Here is a 26,709-nt window from a genome sequence, read left to right as displayed (position 1 = left end):
GTCAGAGTCGTCCCCGTTTGGTCTCTCAACCTGTACACCCTGGAAGACTCCCTCTGTGCCGCAGATATCACCGCCAACAAGTGACCCACTCTCTCTCCTTCCTCAAAGAATTGGGCTTGCTGAAATGCCCTTTTCCTCTCAGCTTGCATCATGTGCAGTTTATTAACTGCCTCCTGTGCCAATTTTAGTCTATTGTGAGCTACACTCGTTGGCGCCAAAATCATGTCTGCCTCTGCCCTTGTCAAGTCATCCTTTATTTGTTGATCTGCCAATTTAGTTTTGGTCTTACACCGTGAGATCTCACTTATAAAGAGTCCCCTCGTAAATGCCTTCATAGCCTCCCACACCACTGTGGCCTCAGCACTCCCTTCATTCACTTGGAAGAAGTGCTCTAGTTCTTTGGTTATGCCACCCATATCCACCACTTTAAGCCACGTCGGGTGAAGACGCCAACCTCCCCTCTGACCCTGAGCAGATCCCACTAGAAGCGTGACAACCATAGGACTATGATCCGATAGAGTCCTCTGTAGGTATTCCACCTCCCCAACCATCCCATCCATGGCAGTATCCCCAAAAGCCAGGTCTATCCTTGACAGTGTTCCGTGTGTAGCCGAATGACACGAGAAGGTCCTCTTACCCTCATTTCGTACTCTCCACAGATCCACCAGTCCCAGCTCCCCCACGTAGGTGCCAAATGCAGTCATTCCGTCCCGTCCAGCTTCCATACCTGCCGGACGTACTTTATCCCAGTAATCATTCATGGTGTTGTTAACATCTCCCATAATCAACATCGGAGCCTCCCCCCATCTGGCCGTCAAGTCCATTACTGCTTGAAGTTCCTTTTTAGAATAAGGTGGAGGGATATATAAAGCCACTAAAATCATTTTGTGTCCATACAATCTGCACGCAATCCATACATACTGCCCTTCACTGTCTACTTGCACTGCCAGCTCTTCATAATGTGCGTTTTTGTGTATTAGGACTGACACCCCCCTGGAGTACGAGGAATAAGTGGAATGATATGTCTTTAACATCCACCCTCTCGATAGCCAGTGCCTAGTATCTCTAGTGAGATGGGTCTCCTGTAAGCACGCAATCATAGGATCACAAGATCTGATGTGATTCAGAACTGCTGCCCTCTTAATCCTGTCAGATATACCACGTACATTCCAACTTAAAATCCGAACCGTATGGTTACTCATTGTGCATTAGAAAAAACAATCCACCATCATCAAGTAACATCTTTCCATTTTGTTCCCAAGCATACCAGGTCAAACAGCATAAGCAACCCCATTTTCCCGCAAATCCAACCCATCCAACTCCCCCCCCACCCTTCTCTTGTCACTCTCTTCCCAACGTGAGAGTGGGAGCTCAAAGAACCTGAGCAACATCGTAGTATACCGCATATCAACATGCGCCGTGTCCTCCTCCAGCATTGGCAGTCTCTCCACCACATAATCAATAGTATGCATAGTCCCGAACCATTAATCAAACAAATTAACTATAAAACTATAAAACGTAGATCCCAGCGGGGGTTTCTCCCCCTCCTCTGCGGTTTCGCAGAGCAATGCAGAGCCACAACCCTGTCCAGTGGTCAGGATAGCAGGGTCGTGCATTCACCGTGCCGAGTCCTCAGCTTCTCTCAATTTGCTCCGGTTCCGCTCCAACCACGAGGCGGCCTCTACCGGTGACGGGAAAAAATTGACCTTTCCAAAGGCTTCCACTCTTAATTTGGCAGGATAAATTGTAGAGTATTTCACATTCAAAGAGCGGAGCTGTTTCTTCACTTCACCATACCGTAGCCGCAGCTTTTGCACCTCAGCCGAGTAATCCGGGTATATTTCAATGCGTTTGCCCTCCAGGGTAAGATCTGTCAATTTTCTGGCCTTACGTAAGATAGTGTCCCGGTCTCTGCAGTTCAGGATTCTGGCTAACATCGTACGAGGGCCCTCTCCAGGCACTGGGGGTCTCATGGGCACTCGATGGGCACGCTCCACAACAAACACCCTCGACAGGATATTAGACCCAAACTTTCCCAGCAGCCAGGTTTCAACAAAGGTCGTGGGGTCAGCACCCTCAGCTCTTTCAGGGATGCCCACAATACGCAAATTGTTCCTGCGTGACCGGTTTTCCAGGTCATCATTTTTGTTAGCCACTACCGTGATCCTCTGAGTGTGCTGTTGCTGCGTCTTTTGCACTGAGGTTAAATGATCTTCTGTTACACCAACTCTGCCCTCCACCTCAGTCAATCTGGCTGTAACTTTCTGCATAGAAGCCTCAATGCCTCCCATGTCGGCTTTCAGACCATTCACCTGCTTTGTCAGAGCAGTTAAAGCAGTCTTGCAGTATAAGACAGCCTGGAATACATCTCGCAGAGTCGGCTCTGCCTCATCTGAACTTTCAGCTGCCAGCACAGTGTCACCATCCCCCTCCTCCTGCTGTTCATTATGTAGCACAGGCACAGGCATCTCCTCACCATCTTCCTCCTCATCTCCATGCTTCTCACTGCCTTCACTTCCTTCTTCATCTGCCTTCATGCCCCTCGCATACCTGTGCAGCTGTGCTGAAGCCTCCAGCCTCCGTGCATAGGCTGTGTTCCTCCTTCCCGCCTCTTCCTCTGTCTCGGTGCCATCTTGGGCTGAGGCACTGCTGCAGGCCCTGGCATCCTTCTGCCTTTTGCGGCCCATGTTGGACTCTCTGAGTCTGGCAGAAGCTTGCCTCTGACTCCCGGGACCCTCAGACAGCAGTTCCTGATAAGGGATTTGGCTGGTTCGGGCTCTGTGCAGGATAATTGAAGCTAATGGTGGTGGAGAGGCACTGCCACCCGACCTCTCACATCAAGAGCTAGGCCACGCCCCCCTTCTAATATACTTTAATTGAAAATTCCCTACCGTTCCCTCTCTACTCTCTCTAACTGCTTAAGTTTTTACCAACTTCCTGTGTGATGGGAGCTTCATTTCAGAAAACAAAGTGCATCGTGGGATACACAAACAAGACATCATCAGGAGGGCAGGCAAAGCGGTCATTGTCACAGCCTCTGTATCCTCGCTTAAACGAAGCGTTATCAGTGATGTCAGTTTCAGGGGCTGGGCTAGTCCAGGCTCTACTAAGCATGCGTCGTTAGTCAGTACCGACATATGCTCTTGTCACTGTGCAATATTCTTTTCAATGCACAGTGACAGTGAGCTCCCACTTCGGCTCTGATGAGAAGTGAGGAGCTGGCAAGAGAGTGCATGACAAGATCCTATTAAGCATACGTCAGAATTGACCACCGGGGCTTGCTCAGTAGAGCAGGGACTAGCCCAGCTGCTGAAACTGACATCATGTTTACTGCATGTGACAACAATCTCCCGTATTCTTCAAATGTCTGGCCGATGGGTTGGGTGTCAAGATGTAAGCCTTTTCTTACAAAAAAAAAAAAACATCCAAGCTCAGCCATGTTTTGCCAAAACCTGCATCAAGTCTGCCAAAAACATAATGGAAAATGTGTTACAGTCTGAGGACCTCAAAGTTGAACTTATTGGCCATTATTACAAAAGGTATGTTTGCTGCATCACCAAGACCATACCCACAGTGAAGCATGAGGGAGGTAGCATCATTGCCTAACAGTCAATTGCCTCTGCAACTGTCCCTCATGGTGGGCAGCAATGTCGATCCTCATCCTCACCCACACTGAGTGGCAGATGACACTTTTTGTGATACAGATGTGAATAGAGGCCTTGTCCTCTGAAGGTTTAAGTATATTACCTTCTTCATTCTGCTCTTAGTGAAAAAGACTATGGAAAACCAAATCACACATTGCTGCTATCAGCAATATTAAACCCTTGGATAAGACAACACATCATGGCTTTCAGATCTGCCTTACCTTGCAGATGACACTGTTGGTTGGCAATGTCACCGTGTGCTTCTAGGGCATCACTCTGAAGGATGTCTAAATCCTGTAGAGCTCTGTCCAGTTCTGTTTGGCCATTTGTTTCATTTGACTCTCCAACTTCTATTTCAGCAACCTGCTCTTCATCAACAAAAGGTTCCACTGTCAAGCAGAGGTTCTGTGCTGCCGGGAGCTGGCTGTCAGCATCCGTCCGAGCTATACATGTCTGTGGAGAGGTTTCATTAAACCAGAACTCTGGATTTAGTCTGCTCGAACGTCTCACATAAACAGAGCATTCCTGTTTAGAAGCAGATTTATTGGTCACCTGCTCTTGAGCAGTATGTGTTGAGCTTCCAGAACCTGCTCCCATACATCGGCCCTCTTTCTTGAGAGCCAGATATGGCTTTTCAGTTTTCTCCAATACATGTTTAATCCCCTTCCCTATTCCCCCTTCTATTTTATCTTGTGGCAGACGGCTGCATGATAAATTTGAGAATGCTGCATATACTGGCTGTGCCAGCCGATATGGCTTGCTCACGTCTTCACAAATGTCTCTCGCTAGGAGTTCTTTCAATATTGAGGACCCAGACCAGGCTCGCTTTGCCCTTTTAAGCATGCCCAATGTAAGACAGTTCCCTTTGGCATTTGCCAAGTTCACTTTGCTTCCACAATTATGTAGGGTTTGCGTGGAATCGCTTTTAGCTCTTTTTAAAAGACTATTAGATTGCTGGTGTTTCTCATCACTATGATGCTTTTTGGGTGGAAGGCAGTAGGTGTGCATATACCGGATGAGATCTACCACCGCTTGCTTTTCCTTCTCACATGTGAACTGTGGATCCTGTTCCTGTAAAGCATACAATGGCGAGGAGCTCCCAGACTCATCTTCGCTGGGCTCCTCATCATTCAAATCATTTTCTCCTTTATTGCTTTCATCCTTAGCTGCAGGTTGAGGGACACACATGGTTGATACCAAATGTCTATGTAGCTCACTACAGCTTCTGCCCTGTGCTTGAGGAATGCAAGTTGGTCTTTCTGTTGGACTCTCCACCTACAAGATAAATGATGTTATTACTACTCATGATCGAGAATAACCAGCATCTTTGGCCACAAATGGCTCCAACTCTCCAAAGTGTATTTGAACTGTTATACCGACTGGATGGATGAACTCTCCAAAATTTATCTAAAGTATTATATTGACAAGAAGTGTCTACTCTCCAAAATTTATCTAAACTGTTAAAATGGTCGGATGGGTCCACTCTTCCAGCTGTATCGAAACTGCTATATTGACCGAATAGGTCCACTCTCCAAAGTGTATCTAAACTGTTATATTTGCTGGTTGCTTTAATATAGGCTTGTTAAAACTTCACAAATTATTATAACATATAACCACACTAATATCTGTACGGATGATGAAAAGACTAGCGATGCTGTCATTTTAGAAAAGTTTTTATATATTGTGGGCACTGCATACTGCTGACGAGAACCCCACTGATCAGTCAAAACACCACTCTGAGCTGAGCACACAGAGCGCTGTACAGACTCAACAGTAAGTCTATGGCTCCATACACCGAACTTTGAGAATTAGTGTATGAGCCCCCTAGACTTATTATTCAGTGTGTTCATTACTCTGTGTGCAGATCACTCAGGAGATGAGCACTTCAGAGTGGTGTTTTGACCAATCGGAGAGGATCTAAGGACCCGAACTGCCACCGATCAGCAAAGTTGCACTTTCAGTATGGTCATACACACAGGTTGCCTACAATGATACATACAAAAAGATAAAAACTTCTAGTACACCATCACACTGCCAACATTAACGAGTACAAGGCTGACTTTACCTTCAAACACTGCCGCTGAAGACGGACCTTTGAGGTTCCTTGATGTCGAGAGCTGCTCTCATTGTGTGCATCAGAGCCTGTGGGCGTCTGTGCAGGAGAAAGAAGCAACTTCCTAAGCTGTAAAACATGAAGTGAAGACACATCAGAGACCATACATTGAAAATGAGGAAAGCTTAAGTACACGTTATAAGCCTGGCACTAAAATACTGGCATGGCTTTTGTTACATAAGTGAACTGAACACAGAATATGTGGAGACATCATCCAGTCTAATAATCGGATATTAATACGTGTCTTATTTATATGGTAGCAAGTAAAAATTGGCGGGACCACAACACTACTTGCGGACATCATGTATACATCATATATGTAAGTAAACTGCACAGCTATTAAGAAATGATTGAGGAACAATATACATTGTCTATTTATGAATAATGTAATATATGTTTAGTAAGTGGGCTGTTTACTTTTTTTAAAGGGCTTTTCCTATCAAGAGCGGTTACAGACAGAAAAGGGTCCGTGAGCAAGAACAATATATGGGCCCTTTGCGGTCTAATAGTTCATTATAATGCACAATTCCACCTGTTTTGGAGGTAGAAATGGGCCCCCCTTACCTCTTGGGCCCCTGTGCGGCGGCACAGGTTGCACCAATAGTATATCCACCTCTGGTGCCTATCATAGCCATTCAGCACTTGGCTGTTTCTAACCTTCTGACCAGTTGTAACCACCGCAGAGGGACAGATATTCTCATTTCAGACATGAATGGCTGAGATGGAAATATACCTTTTATGCTGTCTGATATCCCTTTGAACATATATATTACACACAAGTTTCAATCTATAAGATCAGAACAATCATAGGGCTAAAATAGATGCTGTACAAATGGGGAAAACACCCATTAAGCATATATGTCATTTGTAAGCGCCTAATAAATGATCCTTTTCGCCAGCCGGCTCTTCTGTGTAATAAGTGTTATATTACTTGCATGCACCACCAGCTATCCCCATATTTTTATCTTCTTGGAAAATAGAAACATTTCCTTATTGAACCCTAAAGTTTAACCCTGTGCAGTAAAAATACATGCCCTTATAGTGCAATTCCAAAGATCACATAATCAAATATATATACAGTGCATTGTGAAAGTATTTGCCCCCTTGAACTTTTCTACCTTTTGCCACATTTCTGGCTTCAAACATAAAGATATAAAATTCTAATTTTTTGGGGAAGAATCAACAAATGGGACACAATCGTGAAGTGGAACGAAATTTATTGGATATTTTAAACTTTTTTAACAAATTAAAAACTGAAAAGTGGGGCATGCAATATTATTCGGCCCCCTTGAGTTAATACTTTGTAGCGCCACCTTTTGCTGCGATTACAGCTGCAAGTCGCTTGGGGTATGTCTGTATCAGTTTTGCACATCGAGAGGCTGAAATTCTTGCCCATTCTTCCTTGCAAAACAGCTCGAGCTCATTGAGGTTGGATGGAGGGCGTTTGTGAACTGCAGTTTTCAGCTCTTTCCACAGATTCTCGATTGGACTCAGGTTTGGACTTTGACTTGGCCATTCTAACACCTGGATACGTTTATTTTTGAACCATTCCATTGTAGATTTTGCTTTATGTTTGGGATCATTGTCTTGTTGGAAAATAAATCACCGTCTCAGTCTCAGGTCTTTTGCAGACTCCAACAGGTTTTCTTCCAGAATGGTCCTGTATTTGGCTCCGTCCATCTTCCCATCAATTTTAACCATCTTCCTTGTCCCTACTGAAGAAAAGCAGGCCTGAACCATGATGCTGCCACCACCATGTTTGACAGTGGGGATGGTGTTTTGAGGGTGATGAGCTGTGTTGCTTTTACGCCAAACATATCGATTTGCATTGTGGCCAAAAAGTTCGATTTTGGTTTCATCTGACCAGAGCACCTTATTCCACATGTTTGGTATGTCTCCCAGGTGGCTTGTGGCAAACTTCAAACGAGACTTTTTATGGATATCTTTGAGAAATGGCTTTCTTCTTGCCACTCTTCCATAAAGTCCAGATTTGTGCAGTGTACGACTGATTGTTGTCCTATGGACAGACTCTCCCACCTCAGCTGTAGATCTCTGCAGTTCACACAGAGTGATCATGGGCCTTTTGGCTGCATCTCTGATCAGTCTTCTCCTTGTTCGAGATGAAAGTTTAGAGGGACGGCCGGGTCTTGGTAGATTTTCAGCGGTCTGATACTCCTTCCATTTCAATATGATCGCTTGTACAGTGCTCCTTGAGAAACACTTGGGAAATCTTTTTGTATCCAAATCCGACTTTAAACTTCGCCACAACAGTATCTCGGACCTGCCTGGTGTGTTCCTTGGTCTTCATGATGCTCTCTGCACTTGAAACAGAACCCTGAGACTATCACAGAGCAGGTGCATTTATACGGAGACTTGATTACACACAGGTGGATTCTATTTATCATTACCAGTCATTTAGGACCACATTGGATCATTCAGAGATCCTCACTGAACTTCTGGAGTGAGTTTGATGCACTGAAAGTAAAGGGGCCGAATAATATTGCACGCCCCACTTTTCAGTATTTAATTTGTTAAAAAAGTTTAAAATATCCAATAAATTTCGTTCCACTTCACGATTGTGTCCCACTTGTTGTTGATTCTTCCCCCAAAAATTAGAATTTTATATCTTTATGTTTTAAGCCAGAAATGTGGCAAAAGGTAGAAAAGTTCAAGGGGGCCAAATACTTTCACAATGCACTGTATATGTATGTTTATATATTTAAATTACTACTTACAAATGCCTTATTTTTACAAAAAAAAGCCACAAAGTTCAAAGGGAAAAATTTTAGGCTCTGTACACTTTGCAATGTGGTTTCTGTCATAGATGGAAATCACAATGAAGTGACTTGCAGTGCCTACAACGCAAGTGTGAATGCAGCCTTAGGCCCTGCTCACATCATGTTTATGCTGTTTAGTGAAAAAAAATTGCAGTCATAACACTGAGGCCTGAACAACAGCGGGGAGTCATCACTGGACCTGAAGAGGGCGAGTACCTGCTTTGTTTGTTATTGTAGGTATTCTAGAGTATTTGGGGTCCATATGAATAAAAGTGGAAAACTTCTTTAAATGTATAAGCTTTTAATTCTTTTTTGGTAGGAGATAAAAAAAAGTTTTAACCACTCCCCATCACCCAACCCTCATCTGGGGCAAAAGAAGAAGCTAGTGACTAGAGAGGAAGAGGGGGAAAAAAGTATACACTTTAATTGTAAAAAATTACATAAACATATAATGGATGTAGACAGAAGCATAAAATCATATACTTCTGTCTACGTTTTAGTGTAAATGATTAAACGCATATGTTTAATTGTCGACACAAAACGTGATGTCAACAGGGCCTCATGCTAGTTAAATCCAAGAAATTAACCATGTCCCACCCCTCGTTATTCAATCTGCATAGTCCTTTAAACATGACTACTTGTAATATGTCCCTGTAAAGTGTAACTCATAATGAAAAGATAGCTATAATGGAGAAATTTATTTGTTACATTTACTCCACATTACAATTACACTTAGGACTTGAATTTAAGGGGAGAAATTAAGATAACTATTAATTATAGTCAATGATGCAGCCTTTTTAATATTACTTAGAGACACAACCGCAATGATTATGAGAATTTAATATAAAAACCATAATAAACAAATCTGTAACAGGCATGGCTCTCACAGTTTAAGGACCTGATTACAGCTTTATAGTAATATTACATGTAACTGGACAATAGAAACTTCTTCAGTGTTTATCGCCAAATTACATTATTCCTTGCAAATAAAACATCACGTCATACATATAATTCCAGCAGCCAGTTCTAGGGTATTTGTAGATTGTTCCATAAGCGTGAATATGTGAACTGCCACTTAAAAAGAAATGATCTAGGTCCTGGATACTAGTAAGAACATATTACACAAACAACATATGGATGAGTTTTGTATATTTTTAAAGCCTTAAATGAAAAAATTCAGACCTTTGGTGCCTATCATACCCATGCAGGCGGCTATTCAGGGCCTCATCCATTTCCACTTTAAACAGTAGGAAGTGATTCTTACTATAGACAGCTCATCTTCAGTTTCTAGACCCTTAGGGAATTCAGCTGGGCAGCTGGGTTTTGGCGAAAGGGCAGGTGCGGGGTAGATGTCCCCATCTTCAGAGGATATGAAGGCTGAGAAGTTGATATCATCTTCCTGAAAATCATCTAGTGTCTGTGTGAGGGCCGCCAGTAAGGCTTCATTTTCCCCATCAATCTGAAAAGAGAAATAGTGACATTAATATTTAGCACTATGTATATATACAGCATATTTATTTGAGTCCGATTTATTAAAAGGCGTTCTGCTCGCCATAATTATACAATAGCTTAGCAAAACTCAAATGGACTTGACATGTATGGCTTAATTACGGGGTGTCATATTTTGAAGCCCATTTATAAAAAATAAAACATGAATGATCTTTTGGTGAGGAATGGTGCAGATCTATTAAGAACTGAAATGGTTGTGGTACAGTATGTCAGAGCTATGCTTTTAATCTCCACATTATAATGCAAGATGCAGAATGCAGCTAATCAAATGTTCTAACTTCCAGCATGTATTGTCCAGCTTCATTAATGCCATTTCACTAGTTATACATCCAATTACCATGTAATGTCTACAATTAAAGACTTACCACGAAAAACAGATTCTCAGTGATCTTAAGAGAGGAATAAGCCACTGCTTTTCACCTTGTATCTTTTTTGAGAACAAATGATCTAGCATGTTGAAACCAATATGCCCAATCCTTCTTTTATCTGACATTGGCCATATTAGTTGGAATAGCCAGTTCTGACAAGTTTGGCAGACTCAGCCAGAGTTTGTCCAATGTGTGGCCACCTTAAGTGTATGTGTAGCGCCCCGAGGGTTCGGTTGCTACAGGGGTATTGCACCTCAACCAGAGGTGTGATATTCCACTCCCAGGTAAGGATGGAGTGTGGACCAGGGCTCAGTCAGAGACACTGCCAGCACCGAGCAGGACAGAGAGAGGACAGAGAGAGGAGACCGGAGGCCGAGAACAGCACTGCCGCGGAGGCAGGTAAGGCGGACGCCCCTGCCCCAGGTCCTGACGCCGTAGCCTTACCCCTGGATCCCGCCGCGGAGCCAGAAGTCCCGGGAGCCGCTGCAGCTTCCACGCTCCCGCCGCATACACCTGGGCCTCAAGCCGCGAACACCGCCGCTGAACCACACCCCCAGTCGTGCCCCCTGACCCCGGGTGCGGTAGGAAGCGGCCCGCTACAGGCCCGGTCGCAAGGTCTGACCACCCCAGGCGCCTCCCGACCACGTGTGCCCCCGGTCCCGAAACCACCACCCCTGGGCGCAGACCTGTATGCCCAACTGACCGGTCCGGATGGAGAGCCGGTCCCCGTACCAGAGGGGTGGGTCCACCCTTGTCTCTGGGTGGGCCTGTCCACAGAGGACGGAGCCCTGTTTCGTCCGCTCCTGCCTGCTCCACAGCCCGTTGATGTCCCCCAGCTCCCGATCGAAGAGGTCCAGTACGAGTGGGACCAGGCCGGGGAGGACCTCATGGGATTCCCGCAGGAGACGCGGGCGGCCGCAGCCCGCAGGCGGGAGTTCTGTCATCGACGGGTGGCGCAGTTGGAGAAAGAGGCAGGTGCAGCGCCAGAGGTATGAACAGCTGCAGGCCCGGAGCGCGGAACAGAAAATGCGCGCCCGGCGAGACCTCCAAACTGCACGCAGTCCTAGAATCATAGGGACTGTGGTGAAATTCCAACAAGAGGAAGGGTGGGGTTTCATCAGAGACTCGACAACGGACACGGATGTGTTTGTTACCCGGAGGGACGTAGAGAGTCAGCCTGCCAGAAGGACACCCGAAGCAGGATTTATTCCCGGGAGATCGAGTGTTCTACACCAGACACAGAGGTCTGCGGGGGTGGTATGCCCTCAATGTCCAGAGGGTGGAGGAGGAACAGTACCAGGAGCATTGCTACCAAGATGACCCGGACGGGTCTGTAGAGTATGAGGAGGAAGAAGGAGCATCAGGAGGATACCGCTACTGATGAGCGGCAACGAGCAAGTGTGAGTAGTTACCCGACAGGGTACAAGGAACTGTTTTTGTTGCCCCCGTTGGGACTGTTGCCCGTTCAAAGTTAACCCCCAAGTCACCTGGCTGAGGACTGAGAGCAGTTATTCCTCTTCCCCACCTGGCTGAGGACTGAGAGCAGCCATTCCCCTTTCCCATCCGGCCGAGAACTGGGAGCGGCCAACCCCTGTAAATAGTTGCGCTTCTTAAAGCGCCCCCTATTGGTTTTATAAAAGTACTGCAACGTCTACCTCTGGACAAAAACTCGTTTGGCGTGGCCGAAGGTGTGGTCCAACTACCGGATAACCTATGCCCTGCAGCCACGACCAGGACCTACGTTGAGGGTTTACGAGCGAGTCCCTCATGTTTGAAAGTTTGCTGAAAGTTATGCACTTTATTAAAAAAAATGGACACCTGGTCGCAAGTTGCACAGTGGCCAGTGAAGAAGAGAATTTACTTTAAAAAAAAAATTAAATTTTTTGCCTGAAAAGTTTTATGTGCTGCTAGGAGAGTTACATAATAGTGAAAATGTTTTATATAATGTCTGGTAAAAAAAGTTCCGGTAATATTAAAAATGCCTTATAATGTCTAGTAAAGAAAAGTGTTGGAAAAGAGAAAGTATTTCCCATAAAGGGAGTTGCATAATGTCGGCCGTTTTCTAATGTAAAAAGTTTTGAGAAAGTTTTGCATGTCTTGCATGTTTTTGAATTGTCTTTTGCTCTTTTCCAGCAGGAGGACGTGCTGTGGTTTACCAGGGGGGAATGTAGCGCCCCGAGGGTTCGGTTGCTACAGGGGTATTGCACCTCAACCAGAGGTGTGATATTCCACTCCCAGGTAAGGATGGAGTGTGGACCAGGGCTCAGTTAGCTGCGCACACACACTCACCCCATTTCCGGGGGACAGCTTGACGGTGCTCCCATTTATGCAGGCACGACTGACTAGGCTCGACGGTGCTCCCATTTATGCAGGCACAACTGACCATGTCCCTGGCTGGAGTGGGGAGGGGGTGAGAACCCAGTGATGTAGGAGCGGAAGGGGACGGTTTCTGAAGCATAGGAAGGAGCTCATTGGGTGCAGGTCACCTGAGCTCAGACACAGAGAAGCAGATAAAAGGTGGGAGCCATCTTAATCAGTGAGGAGTTCAGAGAAGCAGAATAGTTCAGCCAGAGAGAGCTGACAGGGAGCTGCAGCTCAGCCTGAGCTCAGCTCCACGAGGCAGGCCTAGAGAGAAGGCCGGGGCCAGAGAGGAGAAGAGAAGAAGGAGAAAGAAGAAGGAGAAGGAAGGAAGGAGAAGAGACAGAGGAGTAGAAAGGCTCCAGAAACAAGAAGGCAGAAGGGACCCTAAGAGAGCAGAACGGACAGCAACCATTGCAAACACGCGTTATATTGGGTGAAGGGTCAGGCTGTGGAAGGGTACCGGATTCCCAAATTGGTGGAGGTAAATCATGCCTCAGCCAAGAACTGGAGGTCGTGATCATTTATTGGTGCGAACCCCCGCCAAACCTGCTAGGAAGGCGCCATATAGGATAGCGGGAAGCGGAGGTCAAAGCTTGCCCGACACGGTCCGTGGTAGCTGGACAGAAGTTTGGTCACTGGTGGGGCACAAGAGGCCAGAGAAAGGACAGAAGGGGATCCTGTGCCATACTCCTGAATTGCCTGAGGGTTGACCGAGCTCCTCACCTGGTGGACGCGGCACGGCTTGGGCAGTCATTGCTGACAGAAGTGACTTGGATAACAACTGTGAGTAAAGACCCTGGACTGCATTATTGGACTCAGTGTGATTTCTGCTGCGCCGGCACCATCACCCCCAGCATTCATATACACTGCCCTGAGGCTACACTCTTCCCGTGGGGAGTTATCCCATCCCTGTGCTGCGCACCAACACCAGCCTCAGTGGTCTGCCTCGCAGCGGCGGTTATCTCTGACCGCAATCCACGGGTGGCGTAGTCGGACATTCAAAACACTGATAAATAGACTGCCACAACATTTGGTCTGACCACCCTGAGCCACGGGATCGGGTTGCCACTACTACCCCCAGCATCGTACAGAAGCCTGGTTCCGGGTACCCCACGGCCCAGGGGGCGAGTCATATGGACAAGAGGGAAGCAGTTTCTCTGGCAGGATGGTGGCTATTAACTTACATCAAGCTAAACCAAGCCATGCCTTTTAGCCAAATCTAGCCATTCAAGCAAAAATGCAGATAAAGATACTAAGGCTCAGATTCATCAAGACTGACGTTTTGTATGCCAGTCTTGATTGAGTGTGTGCTGGAGTAAGACACCCCAAATTCAGTAAGAGGCATGTGCATCTTTCAGATGCTGCGCCCAGGAACAGAAATGTAAGACAGCCCGGGATGAATTTGTCAGGTGTACTTGGCCAGGCCCCATCCAAACAGAGCTCTGCCCAGTTCTCAAAAAAGTGGATGGAGCTGTCCGAAGGTATGGTCAGTATGTGTATGAGAGAAGGGGTGTTGGGAGAGACAGCTATCTGACATGTATGTGCATGAGGGAAGGGGTGGTCAGGAGAGACAGCTATCTGGCATGTATGTGTATGAGAGAAGGGGTGGTAAGGAGAGACAGCTATCTGGCATGTATGTGTATGAGGGAAGGGTTGGTCAGGAGAGACAGCTATCTAGCATGTATGTGTATGAGGGAAGGGGTGGTCAGGAGAGACAGCTATCTGGAATGTATGTGTATGAGGGAAGGGGTGGACAGGAGAGATAGCTATCTAGCATGTATGTGTATGAGGGAAGGGGTGGTCAGGAGAGACAGCTATCTGGCATGTATGTGTATGAGAGAAGGGGTGGTCAGGAGAGACAGCTATCTGGCATGTATGTGTAGGAGGGAAGGGGTGTTGGGAGAGACAGCTATCTAGCAAGTATGCGTATGAGGGAAGGGGTAGTCGGGAGAGACAGCTATCTGGCATGTATGCAGATGAGAGAAGGAGTGGTCGCGAGAGACAGCTATCTGGCATGTATGTGCATGAGGGAAGGGGTGATCCGGAGAGACAGCTATCTGGCATGTATGTGCATAAGGGAAGGGGTGGTCGGGAGAGACAGCTATCTGGCATGTATGTGTAGCACCCCGAGGGCTCGGCTGCTACAGGGGTATTGCACCTCAAACCAGAGGTGTGATATTCCACTCCCGGGTAAGGATGGAGTGTGGACCAGGACTCGGTAGCTGCATGCACCACACACACCCCATTTCCGAGGGACAGCTCAACGGTGCTCCCACAAGATAGAAGTGCAGGCACGACAGCATCTGTCCCTGACTGGAGTGGGGAGGGGAAAGTACACCCAGTGGTGTAGGAGCAGATAGGGGTGGGTCTCTGGGCATAGGTAGGAGCCCATTGGTTGCTAGTCACCTGGGCTCGGGTGTCAGAAGGAGGTATATAAGGTGGGCACCATCTTAGGACAGGAGTGAGTTCAGTCAGGAGGAGCTCAGCCAGAGAGGGCTGACAGGGAGCTGTGGCTCAGTCTGGGCCCAGCTCCAGAGGCAGGCCTGGAGTGAGGCCAGAAACAGCAGAAAGAGAGAGGAGAAAGAACGGAAAGGAAAGTTAGAAAGGAACTGGAACAGAGGAGAAAGGAAGCAAGGAGCACAGAGAAAGGCCCAGAGACACGAGGACAGAAGGAACCCCATATGCCCAGGAGATACAGGGTGAAGGGTTGGCAGAACAGGGTACCGGAACCCAAATTGGTGGAGGCAACAGATTCCTCAGCCAAAGACCGGAGGTTGTTACCACATCTTGGTGCGACCCCTCACTACATCCACCAGGAAGGCATACCATATAGGGTCAGGGACGCAGAGATTAGCGTGCCCAGAGAAGGCCCGAGGGAGCTGGACAAAGGTGGGTCACTGGTGGGGACGGCCAGATAAAGGAAAGGAAGGGAGCCCTGTGCCACGCTCTGGAATTGCCTGGGAGTTGGTCGAGTCCCTTGCCTGGTGAACGCAGCACGGCTCAGGCGGTCCCTCATGTGCACAAGTGACCAGAATAACAACCGTGAGTAAAGCTTTGGAAACTGCAATTACAAGTCTCTGTGTTTCATCGCCACACCAGCACTATCAGTACTGGGACACTCACACCATCATTCCCATCATCCACATTAGCTGCCCTGAGGCAATACTTCTCCCGTGGGGAGTTATCCCATACTCGGCTGCGCAAACAACATCTGCCTCAGCGGTCGGCAGCGCAGCGGCGGTCCCCACTGACCGCAATCCACGGGTGGCGTAGTCGGACAATTACAATACCAATAGACTGCCACTGGTTTGACCGCCCTGGGCACGGACCGGGTCACCGCCACGGAGAACTACAACCCCCAGCGATCCGGCTCCGGGTATCCCCCTGCACAGCACAGGCCCAGGGGGCGCGTCAACTTTGGCGTAGTCGGCAGGATTTCGTGCCCGCAACCACCGGGTACTGCGTGCCTGAAAAAGACTTTTGTACATGTACCTTGAAAAGGAGTCTCCCACCATTTCCAGAAGTTTCCTGCTGTCCGGAGTCGTTTCCCGCCATCCGGAGCCGATTCCCGCCATCGGACGCCATCTTGGACTGTTTCCCGCCGTCTTCATCAGTTTTTCCCGCCCTGGCAGAGCGGATGCCATTATGTGCGCACCAAAGGACAGCAGGAAGCCGCCTCCCATTGTGGGCAGGTCCCAGAGTGGCGCCAAAGGAGGGGCCCGCCCCCAGCAACGATGAGTGCAGCAATGGAGATGTCCATCAACGTGGGGGGGCTGCCCCTAAAGGTGATTGTCAGCAGATGCCCCCAAGACCACCCCCCATGGGGGCGGATAGGAAAGAAAACTGTGGGGCCGGGCGCGGCCTGGATCAGTCTGGACCTGCTGCACCCGGAGATGGAGGGAGCAGAGAACTCCACCAGCACCCTGGCCCGCAGCCTGCTGCAAGCTGAGCCACCCTGCAGCCTGACTGAGTTGCTAGCCCAGCTGCCCAGGGACCCGGACAGTGCGCGCACAGCGCTGGAAGACCTGAACAGGAGGATGGTCCAGGCGCAGCGGGATGTGTTTGCCGGGTGGAGAGAGGAGATGGCCCGGCAGCACGAAGGCAGTCAGCGGAGGACCCCGCCGGGACCGGGCAGCACGCTTACCGCTGGGCGCGGAGAAGAGGGACCGGCAGCTGCAGACGACGCCGCGGAGGCCACGGAGACCGAGGCAGGTAATGGGGACGCCACCACCCCAAGCCCAGGGAACACCAGCCTGCCCTCACCCTCCACTGCGGGACCCGAAGCCCCGGGGACCGTACCTGACATCATGCCTCAACCGCCGCCTGCTAGGCCTCAGGCTGCAAACGTCACCGTCACGCCCCGCCCCACTCTGTGCCCTCTGAACCGGGCGCCGTAAAGCGGGAGACGTCACAGGCCGGGTAGCAAGGCCCAGCACACCCGGGCGCCGCTGCCTCACCACCGCCCCCTGCCTTGGCGGTGCCATCCCCGGGCGCGACCAACAGACGACCACCGGCCTGCTCGCAAGGCCGAGTGCCAAGAGGGCCCGGACGGTTCTGAAGAGTACAAGGAAAGAGCATCAGGAGGACACCGTTACCAGTGAACGGTAAAGTGGAACTGTATATAGTTACCCGTTAGGGTACAAGAACTGTTATGAGAACTTGCTGAAACTGTTAAATGATTGAAGTGTGGTCCCCGTTGGGACTAGTGTGGAGTTATTAAAGGGACTGTTACCTGTGTGCCCCTAATCCCTAACCAGGCTGAGGACTGAGAGCAGCCATTCCCCTATCCCTACTGGCCGAGGACTGAGAGCGGCCACCCTTGTAAATAGTTGCGCTTCTTAAAGCGTCCCCTACTGGTTTTATACAAAAACCGCAACGTCTACCTCAAGGCGGATTAAATGGACTGTTGCACCTTTACCTGGTCGCAAGTTGCACAGCGGCCAGAGTTCAAGAATCTGTTTGAAAATGTTTTACTTGAAAATGTCTTAAATTGAAAAGTTTAATATGTTGCTAAAATAATAATGCCAAAGTTTTATATAGTATTTTATAAAAGAGTTCCGGTGGCATTAGTAAAATGTTTTATACCTGTAACGTTAAAAAGAAAAAGAGTACCTCCCATAAAGGGATGAGTGAAAAGTTAATGTCTTATATGCGAATGCATTCTAAAAATTTGTATGTTTTAAATTGTTTTATTCTTTTCCAGCCCGAGGACGTGCTGTAATTTACCAGGGGGGAATGTAGCACCCCGAGGGCTCGGCTGCTACAGGGGTATTGCACCTCAAACCAGAGGTGTGATATTCCACTCCCGGGTAAGGATGGAGTGTGGACCAGGACTCGGTAGCTGCATGCACCACACACACCCCATTTCCGAGGGACAGCTCAACGGTGCTCCCACAAGATAGAAGTGCAGGCACGACAGCATCTGTCCCTGACTGGAGTGGGGAGGGGAAAGTACACCCAGTGGTGTAGGAGCAGATAGGGGTGGGTCTCTGGGCATAGGTAGGAGCCCATTGGTTGCTAGTCACCTGGGCTCGGGTGTCAGAAGGAGGTATATAAGGTGGGCACCATCTTAGGACAGGAGTGAGTTCAGTCAGGAGGAGCTCAGCCAGAGAGGGCTGACAGGGAGCTGTGGCTCAGTCTGGGCCCAGCTCCAGAGGCAGGCCTGGAGTGAGGCCAGAAATAGCAGAAAGAGAGAGGAGAAGGAACGGAAAGGAAAGTTAGAAAGGAACTGGAACAGAGGAGAAAGGAAGCAAGGAACACAGAGAAAGGCCCAGAGACACGAGGACAGAAGGAACCCCATATGCCCAGGAGATACAGGGTGAAGGGTTGGCAGAACAGGGTACCGGAACCCAAATTGGTGGAGGCAACAGATTCCTCAGCCAAAGACCGGAGGTTGTTACCACATCTTGGTGCGACCCCTCACTACATCCACCAGGAATGCATACCATATAGGGTCAGGGACGCAGAGATCAGTGTGCCCAGAGAAGGCCCGAGGGAGCTGGACAAAGGTGGGTCACTGGTGGGGACGGCCAGAGAAAGGAAAGGAAGGGAGCCCTGTGCAACGCTCTGGAATTGCCTGGGAGTTGGTCGAGTCCCTTGCCTGGTGAACGCAGCACGGCTCAGGCGGTCCCTCATGTGCACAAGTGACCAGAATAACAACCGTGAGTAAAGCTTTGGAAACTTCAATTACAAGTCTCTGTGTTTCATCGCCGCACCAGCACCATCAGTACTGGGACACTCACACCATCATTCCCATCATCCACATTAGCTGCCCTGAGGCAATACTTCTCCCGTGGGGAGTTATCCCATACTCGGCTGCGCAAACAACATCTGCCTCAGCGGTCGACAGCGCAGCAGCGGTCCCCACTGACCGCAATCCACGGGTGGCGTAGTCGGACAATTACAATACCAATAGACTGCCACTGGTTTGACCGCCCTGGGCACGGACCGGGTCACCGCCACGGAGAACTACAACCCCCAGCGATCCGGCTCCGGGTATCCCCCTGCACAGCACAGGCCCAGGGGGCGCGTCATATGCGTATGAGGGAAGGTGTGGTCAGGAGAGATAGCTATCTAGCATGTATGTGTATGAGGGAAGGGGTGGTCAGGAAAGACAGCTATCTGGCATGTATGTGCATGAGAGAAGGGGTGGTCAGGAGAGACAGCTATCTGGCATGTATGCGTATGAGGGAAGGGGTGGTCAGGAGAGATAGCTATCTAGCATGTATGTGTATGAGGGAAGGGGTGGTCAGGAGAGACAGCTAATTGGCATGTATGCATATGAGAGAAGGAGTGGTCGGGAGAGACAGCTATCTGGAATGTATGTGCATGAGGGAAGGGGTGATCAGGAGAGACAGCTATCTGGCATGTATGTGCATAAGGGAAGGGGTGGTCGGGAGAGACAGCTATCTGGCATGTATGTGCATGAGGGAAGGGGTGGTCAGGAGAGACAGCTATCTGGCATGTATGTGCATGCGGGAATGGGTGGTCGGGAGAGACAGCTATCTGGCATGTATGTGCATAAGGGAAGGGGTGGTCGGGAGAGACAGCTATCTGGCATGTATGTGCATGAGGGAAGGGGTGGTCAGGAGAGATAGCTATCTAGCATGTATGTGCATAAGGGAAGGTGTGGTCGGGAGAGACAGCTATCTGGCATGTATGTGCATGAGGGAAGGTGTGGTCGGGAGAGACAGCTATCTGGCATGTACATGCATGAGGGAAGGTGTGGTCGGGAGAGACAGCTATCTGGCATGCATGCCTATGAGGGATGGGGTTTGTTCGGGAGAGACAGCTATCTAGCATGTATGTGTATGAGAGAAGGGGTGGTCAGGAGAGACAGATATCTGGCATGTATGCCTATGAGGGATGGGGATGTTTGGGAGAGACTGCTATCTGGCATATATGCCTATGAGGGATGGGGATGTTCGGGAGAGACAGCTTTTTGGCACGTATGGTCAGCTTTAACACAAATTTCCCAGTAACTGTAGATAAACCCATCTTGTAATCTCTTATTGTCCTACAAATCCTCAATATTGCTGCATAATTCTAATACAAACCTCATGGTAACCATTCAAATTGCTCTCCGCTTCTAATTTTTGTTAGTTATATTCTTGTGCTAACTACTTTCTGATGTTAATATGTTATATTCAATAAAAAGTCGAGTTATAAAGCAACAGTAAATATACACGTCACTCTTATTTAGAATTGGCTAAACACTATGGCCAGATTACCTTAATAATGATAAAATCAATGTCTACAATGCACCACTGCGGGGATTTATTCCTAAAAAGGGATGTCTGACCTACAGCAACAGATTTATAGGTTGTCGGTATGAGACATTCTGTCATACAGTGTATTAGCTCATGAAAAATGGGGACTGAAAGCTGACCTGAAACAAGCAGTGCACTTGTATTTTATGTGGAGTTTCAGACCGTTTCACGTTTATGTCTCCCAGTACCCAAATGATGGTCTAAAGCAGAGCCTGGGCTTAGCGAGAGATCGAGATGGAATTGATTTGATTATTCCACAAAGAGGAAAAGCTTTCCACTTCTTCGGCAATTTCGTTGCAAAATCTAAGCCATTTCCAGAGTCTGATGGTGGTGTTTGCTGTAACCTGCTGGTAACCTAGCTCCCAAATCCCCTTAGTCTTCTTACAGACTTTGCTGCAGTCTCGGAGACATCAGAGGTGTTTAAACCCAAACTCCCAAACATCCTGTAAGGTTCATTTATGGGATCCTCAGAGAATCCAAATCCATGCTGACAAATGAGAACCTTAAATTTAGGTGGAAAATATATTCAAGAGTCCTCAGTGTAATCCAAACCTGACGAAGGAAACAAACTAATTGGTTGGGAAGAAAATAATAGACAAAGAAATTATGTACTTGTTACGCTATGCTTTGTAACGATCGCTTCCACTGGTCCATGTACACATGGGAGTGATCAGCTGAAAAGTGAGCCTAAATATCTCCCAATGTAAACAGGGGATGTGTTACAGACATGAGCAAGCGGTATATGGGCCAAACAATCGTATTAACAATTGTTCATCCCCAGAAATGTATAGGGCCTTAATTTAGCGCCCATCAACCTGTTATATTGTTCATTGGCCAGTGTAAACCTGCTTAAAAGGGGTTTTCCCTTGAACAAAAGTTTATTTAAATTAATATAGTGGTGGCCAAAAGTATTGGCACCCCTGCAATTCTGTCAGATAATACTCAGTTTCTTCCTGAAAATGATTGCAATCACAAATTCTTTGGTATTATTATCTTCATTTAATTTGCTTGCAAGGAAAAAGCACAAAAGAGAATGAAGCAAAAATCAAATCATTGATCATTTCACACAAAACTCCAAAAATGGGCCAGACAAAAGTATTGGCACCCTCAGCCTAATACTTGGTTGCACAACCTTTAGCCAAAATAACTGCGAACAACCGCTTCTGGTAACCATCAATGAGTTTCTTACAATGCTCTGCTGGAATTGTAGACCATTCTTCTTTGGCAAACTGCTCCAGGTCCCTGATATTTGAAGGGTGCCTTCTCCAAACTGCCATTTTGAGATCTCTCCACAGGTGTTCTATGGGATTCAGGTCTGGACTCATTGCTGGCCACCTTAGATGTCTCCAGTGCTTTCTCTCAAACCATTTTATAGTGCTTTTGGAAGTGTGTTTTGGGTCATTGTCCTGCTGGAAGACCCATGATCTCTGAGGGAGACCCAGCTTTCTCACACTGTGCCCTACATTATGTTGAAAAATTTGTTGGTAGTCTTCAGATTTCATAATGCCATGCACACGGTCAAGCAGTCCAGTGCCAGAGGCAGCAAAGCAACCCCAAAACATCAGGGAACCTCCGCCATGTTTGACTGTAGGGACCGTGTTCTTTTCTTTGAATGCCTCTTTTTTTTTCCTGTACACTCTATGTTGATGCTTTTTCCCAAAAAGCTCTACTTTTGTCTCATCTGACCAGAGAACATTCTTCCAAAACGTTTTAGGCTTTCTCATGTAAGTTTTGGCAAACTCCAGCCTGGCTTTTTTATGTCTCGGGGTAAGAAGTGGGGTCTTCCTGGGTATCCTACCATACAGTCCCTTTTCATTCAGACGCCGACGGATAGTACGGGGTGACATTATTGTACCCTCGAACTGCAGGGCAGCTTGAACTTGTTTGGATGTTAGTCGAAGTTCTTTATCCACCATCCGCACAATCTTGCGTTGAAATCTCTCGGCAATTTTTCTTTTCCGTCCACATCTAGGGAGGTTAGCCACAGTGCCATGGGCTTTAAACTTCTTGATGACACTGCGCACGGAAGACACAGGAACATTCAGGTCTTTGGAGATGGACTTGTAGCCTTGAGATTGCTCATACTTCCTCACAATTTGGTTTCTCAAGTCCTCAGACAGTTCTTTGGTCTTCTTTCTTTTCTCCATGCTCAATGTGGTACACACAAGGACACAGGACAGAGGTTGAGTCAACTTTAATCCATGTTAACTGGCTGCAAGTGTGATTTAGTTATCGCCAACACCTGTTAGGTGCCACAGGTAAGTTACAGGTGCTGTTAATTACACGAATTAGAGAAGCATCACATGATTTTTCAAACAGTGCCAATACTTTTGTCCACCCCCTTTTTAGGTTTGGTGTGGAATTGTATCCAATTTGGCTTTAGGACAATTCTTTTGTGTTTTTTCATTGAAGACAAATTAAATGAAGATAATAATACCAAAGAATTTGTGATTGCAATCGTTTTCAGGAAGAAACTGAGTATTATCTGACAGAATTGCAGGGGTGCCAATATTTTTGGCCACCACTGTAGATCTTGGAATAATAATAAGTTCCACAATTGGATTTGTATAAATAAAATGTTCCTGTGTTGAGATAATCTTATAAATGTTCCCCTATGTAATGGCTGTGTCTGACCGTGCAGGGACATGGTCTGATCATACCACATCTCCTGGGCAGTTGAGGAAGCAAAAGAGTATACAGACAGCACAGCAGGGGATCATAACTGATTCTTTTTGTGAGGTAAAACATTTCTCTGCCTGTTTTTAAACAATGTTCAAAGAAAGAATCAGCTGTGATCCCATGCTGTAATGTAGGTATACTCTTGCTTCCTCCCCGGCCCGAAGATGTGGTATGATTAGACCGTGTTTCGTACACGGTCAGACACAGTCATTACACAGGGGAGCATTTATAAGATTATCTTAGCACAGGGACATTTTATTTAAATACATTCAATTGTGGAACTTATTATTATTCCAAGATCTATTGATTAAAAATAACTTTTATTCATGGGAAAACCCCTTTAAGTATAGAAACCTGGTGAAGGGAGTAACACCAATCTGTACAGTAGTTCCCATAACAATCCATGTCTATGTCTAAGTATTAGAAGCTGTATGGACCATATAGCTTTCCAATGAGCTATCCAACATAAATGGATATATAAAAAGTCAGTATTCACCTGAAATAGCTCAGAGTCATCGGTGCTGTACTGGCTGGACTCATTCTCCGACTGATCATTGCACCACTGTAACTCATTAAAGCAGCTGTTAGTGTCAAAATCACTGGCATCCAACTGGGACAGATCGATCTCGGGGAAGTCCAGCGACAGAGGCTCCTCACCAGGCTCCTAAAAGAGAAGCAAAGGACACATGATGATAAACAAAATGACTCGTACTACAGGGCATCAGGAAAATCCCATTATTGACAGCACAAATGAATAGCTTTGGAGGCCTCAGACATCTAGCACAGAAAAAAATATATATGTTCCAAAAGTCAAGACTGCCTTTTGAAAGAATAAATGACCTAATAAGCTGGGGGGGGGGACATATTACTCAATACCACTGGGAGTACAAAACATTAATTTTGCCAATACCTCTCTAGAAAGAGGGCAAAAGTTGACGAAGCTGCAGATCCCCAAAAAGAAAAGCAAATGTGGCATGCTGGGCACACTATACAATGTAAGCCTGATCACACACACATTAAATTAATGATGGCTAACCCATCCATTTCAGTGGGATCCTCAGAGCAGACCATCCTCCACATTCTCTAATGGCTAAACCTAGGGTTCTCATATATTTAGGAATTAGGTTGGGAGGGATAGGAGTCTTAACTGTATGATCAGTTTCAAGCAACCCGCACGCTGGCATTTAAAAGGCATTATACAGTTTGTCATGTGTAGTCACCCTACCTGATGCCCCTTTGTTGCCTCCCACTACCTTCAGTGCTGAGACTAGTGTCCCGGTCCACCTGCATCCAATATTGGAGTGGCATAGGTAGCAAAGAAAGTCTAAATCAGGCCTCTCCTACACAAGAAAGGCAGGCAAAATTCTGACTTACCACTGCTCTCCCCATTGTTGGATGGAGGGAGACTGGGACACTGGTCTCTGCGGAGGTGGCAGTGTAAGGCCAACACTTAACAATACATATGGTGACTATACAAATGTAGAGTTATTTTTAAGTGCTGCGGTGGATGGTCACTTTAACGCTCTCCAATTCAAAATTCTGTAGTTGCCTGGGCATAAAAGGCTCCAATTGTATTTATACGCATTTAGTTATTATGGGTTACCATACTGGGAACATTGTAAGCCATCTATTCCCAGCATTAAAATAGAAAACTATTCCAAACACTGGAAGACCATTCTGTGACATTTGTCTGCATATCAAATTGCACACAACCTAACAACATTTCACCAGATGATCACTAAGGAAACCTGATGCTAGCCACAGATAATTTAACCTTGGCTGTGGCTTCTGTGTAATAACAAAGTCCATAGACCCAACGATGGTTTCTTCATTAGACATGTCAAAAGGCAAGTCAAACATCTTTATAAATGTCTGCCTCTATTTTAGGCCTATTTACAGAATCCTTCTCCACAAGATAATGTGTGATAGAATAATGGTCTGTCCTTGATGCAAAACTTATCTCTTTAGTAAGCTAATGTACAACAGTTTACACCCAGCAATATGATCTTGGTTTCATTCACTTTCCCATCTCTTGCTAAAAATGTACATTTTAAATTAATTTGTGCCAAGATAAGAAAACAAATTTGATTTCAGCAAAGCTAAGAAAAAAAATATGACACTGAAGATCAATTGAAATTAGGTTTGTCCTTTCACATTAGATCAGAAAATATAGGGCTTTGAAGGTGTAGTATTAAAAATCGATTAAACTCAATATTCAAATGAACAATCCAAACATATGGTTTAAGAGCTCAGTCATTAGTGTGATTAAAGATTTGTTTGGCTGGGCAGTGTGCGGAGGGCTTGTTCGGATTATACAAGCCTACCTGTGCAAGAAGAACACCAAGAGCAATTCAAAGTGTTCCCATCTGCGAAATAACTAGAATATTCAGAACCTTACTAATCATCACCCAAGGGGAACATAGCAAATCTTTAGAGCCAACCAAATCGGCATCTGTTCCTTCTTGTTTTATTAAAGAGCACATTAGGGTGACCAGAAATACTTCAATCTAGTCAGCCATGTATAGGATATTCTTACTTGTACCAGATTTCATATATTTAGGATGAACAAAACCTAAGATGTTATGGACTTGCCTAGGAGATAATAGATTTGCTTGGCTCCCTTGGAAACTAGCCTTGGAGATAAAGACACAAAGACTTGGGTGATTTCATTGACAACAGCAGCCATTTATTAACAAATAACACAAAAAATGTATATAATTATAATATCCAAGTCACCTCAATGGGAGCTAAACCATTTCAAAGAACAATTTCTCATCAATATGTAAAATCATCCCCAGTGGTCCATAAAGCCAGGGCCGGCTCCAGGTTTTTCTGGGCCCCGGGCGAAAGAGTCTCAGTGGCCCCTTTAACACATACCACGATTCATGATGCAGAGATACGGCGGAGAAATAAATAAATAAATATATATATATATATATATATATATATATATATAGTACAATGCAAAGATTTCACTTCTTACATTACATGAGTGATATCTATTGTAAATTCCACAATAGCTCAGAAACCGGTGAATCGCTCCACACAGAATACTGGCCCCCATATAAGGCTCCATACGGAATACTGGCCCCCATATGGAATACTGGCCCCCATATAAGGAATACTGGCCCCCATATAAGGCTCCATACGGAATACTGGCCCCCATATAAGGCCCCATACGGAATACTGGCCCCTATATAAGGAATACTGGCCCCCATATAAGGCCCCATACGGAATACTGGCCCCCATATAAGGCTCTATACAGAATACTGGCCCCCATATAAGGCTCCATACAGAATACTGGCCCCCATATAAGGCTCCATACAGAATACTGGCCCCCATATAAGGCTCCATACAGAATACTGGCCCCCATATAAGGCTCCATACGGAATACTGGCCCCCATATAAGGCTCCATACAGAATACTGGCCCCCATATAAGGCTCCATACGGAATACTGGCCCCCATATAAGGCTCCATACGGAATACTG

General features: G+C 46.7%; 1 protein-coding gene across 2 annotated transcripts in view; it reads right to left on the bottom strand.

The window, feature by feature from the left end:
- PPARGC1B (PPARG coactivator 1 beta) overlaps window positions 1-26,709 on the bottom strand; it is a 137,109-nt gene that overhangs the window by 32,969 nt on the left and 77,431 nt on the right. For both annotated transcript variants that reach the window (XM_073651341.1, XM_073651342.1), the window contains exons 2-5: window positions 23,717-23,884; window positions 9,799-9,993; window positions 5,710-5,826; window positions 3,866-4,919 (exon numbers count right to left, since the gene is read on the bottom strand). In XM_073651341.1, coding sequence (XP_073507442.1) covers window positions 3,866-4,919; window positions 5,710-5,826; window positions 9,799-9,993; window positions 23,717-23,884 — 1,534 coding nt within the window. The remainder of the gene's footprint in view (window positions 1-3,865; window positions 4,920-5,709; window positions 5,827-9,798; window positions 9,994-23,716; window positions 23,885-26,709) is intronic.

Source organism: Phyllobates terribilis, unplaced genomic scaffold, assembly GCF_046119375.1.
Source record: "Phyllobates terribilis strain yellow unplaced genomic scaffold, ASM4611937v1 Scaffold_11__3_contigs__length_659146591, whole genome shotgun sequence".
NCBI classification, from domain to species: Eukaryota; Metazoa; Chordata; class Amphibia; order Anura; family Dendrobatidae; genus Phyllobates; species Phyllobates terribilis.
The sequence above is the reverse complement of the archived record's forward strand: the minus strand, read 5'-3'. Positions and strand labels throughout refer to the sequence as shown.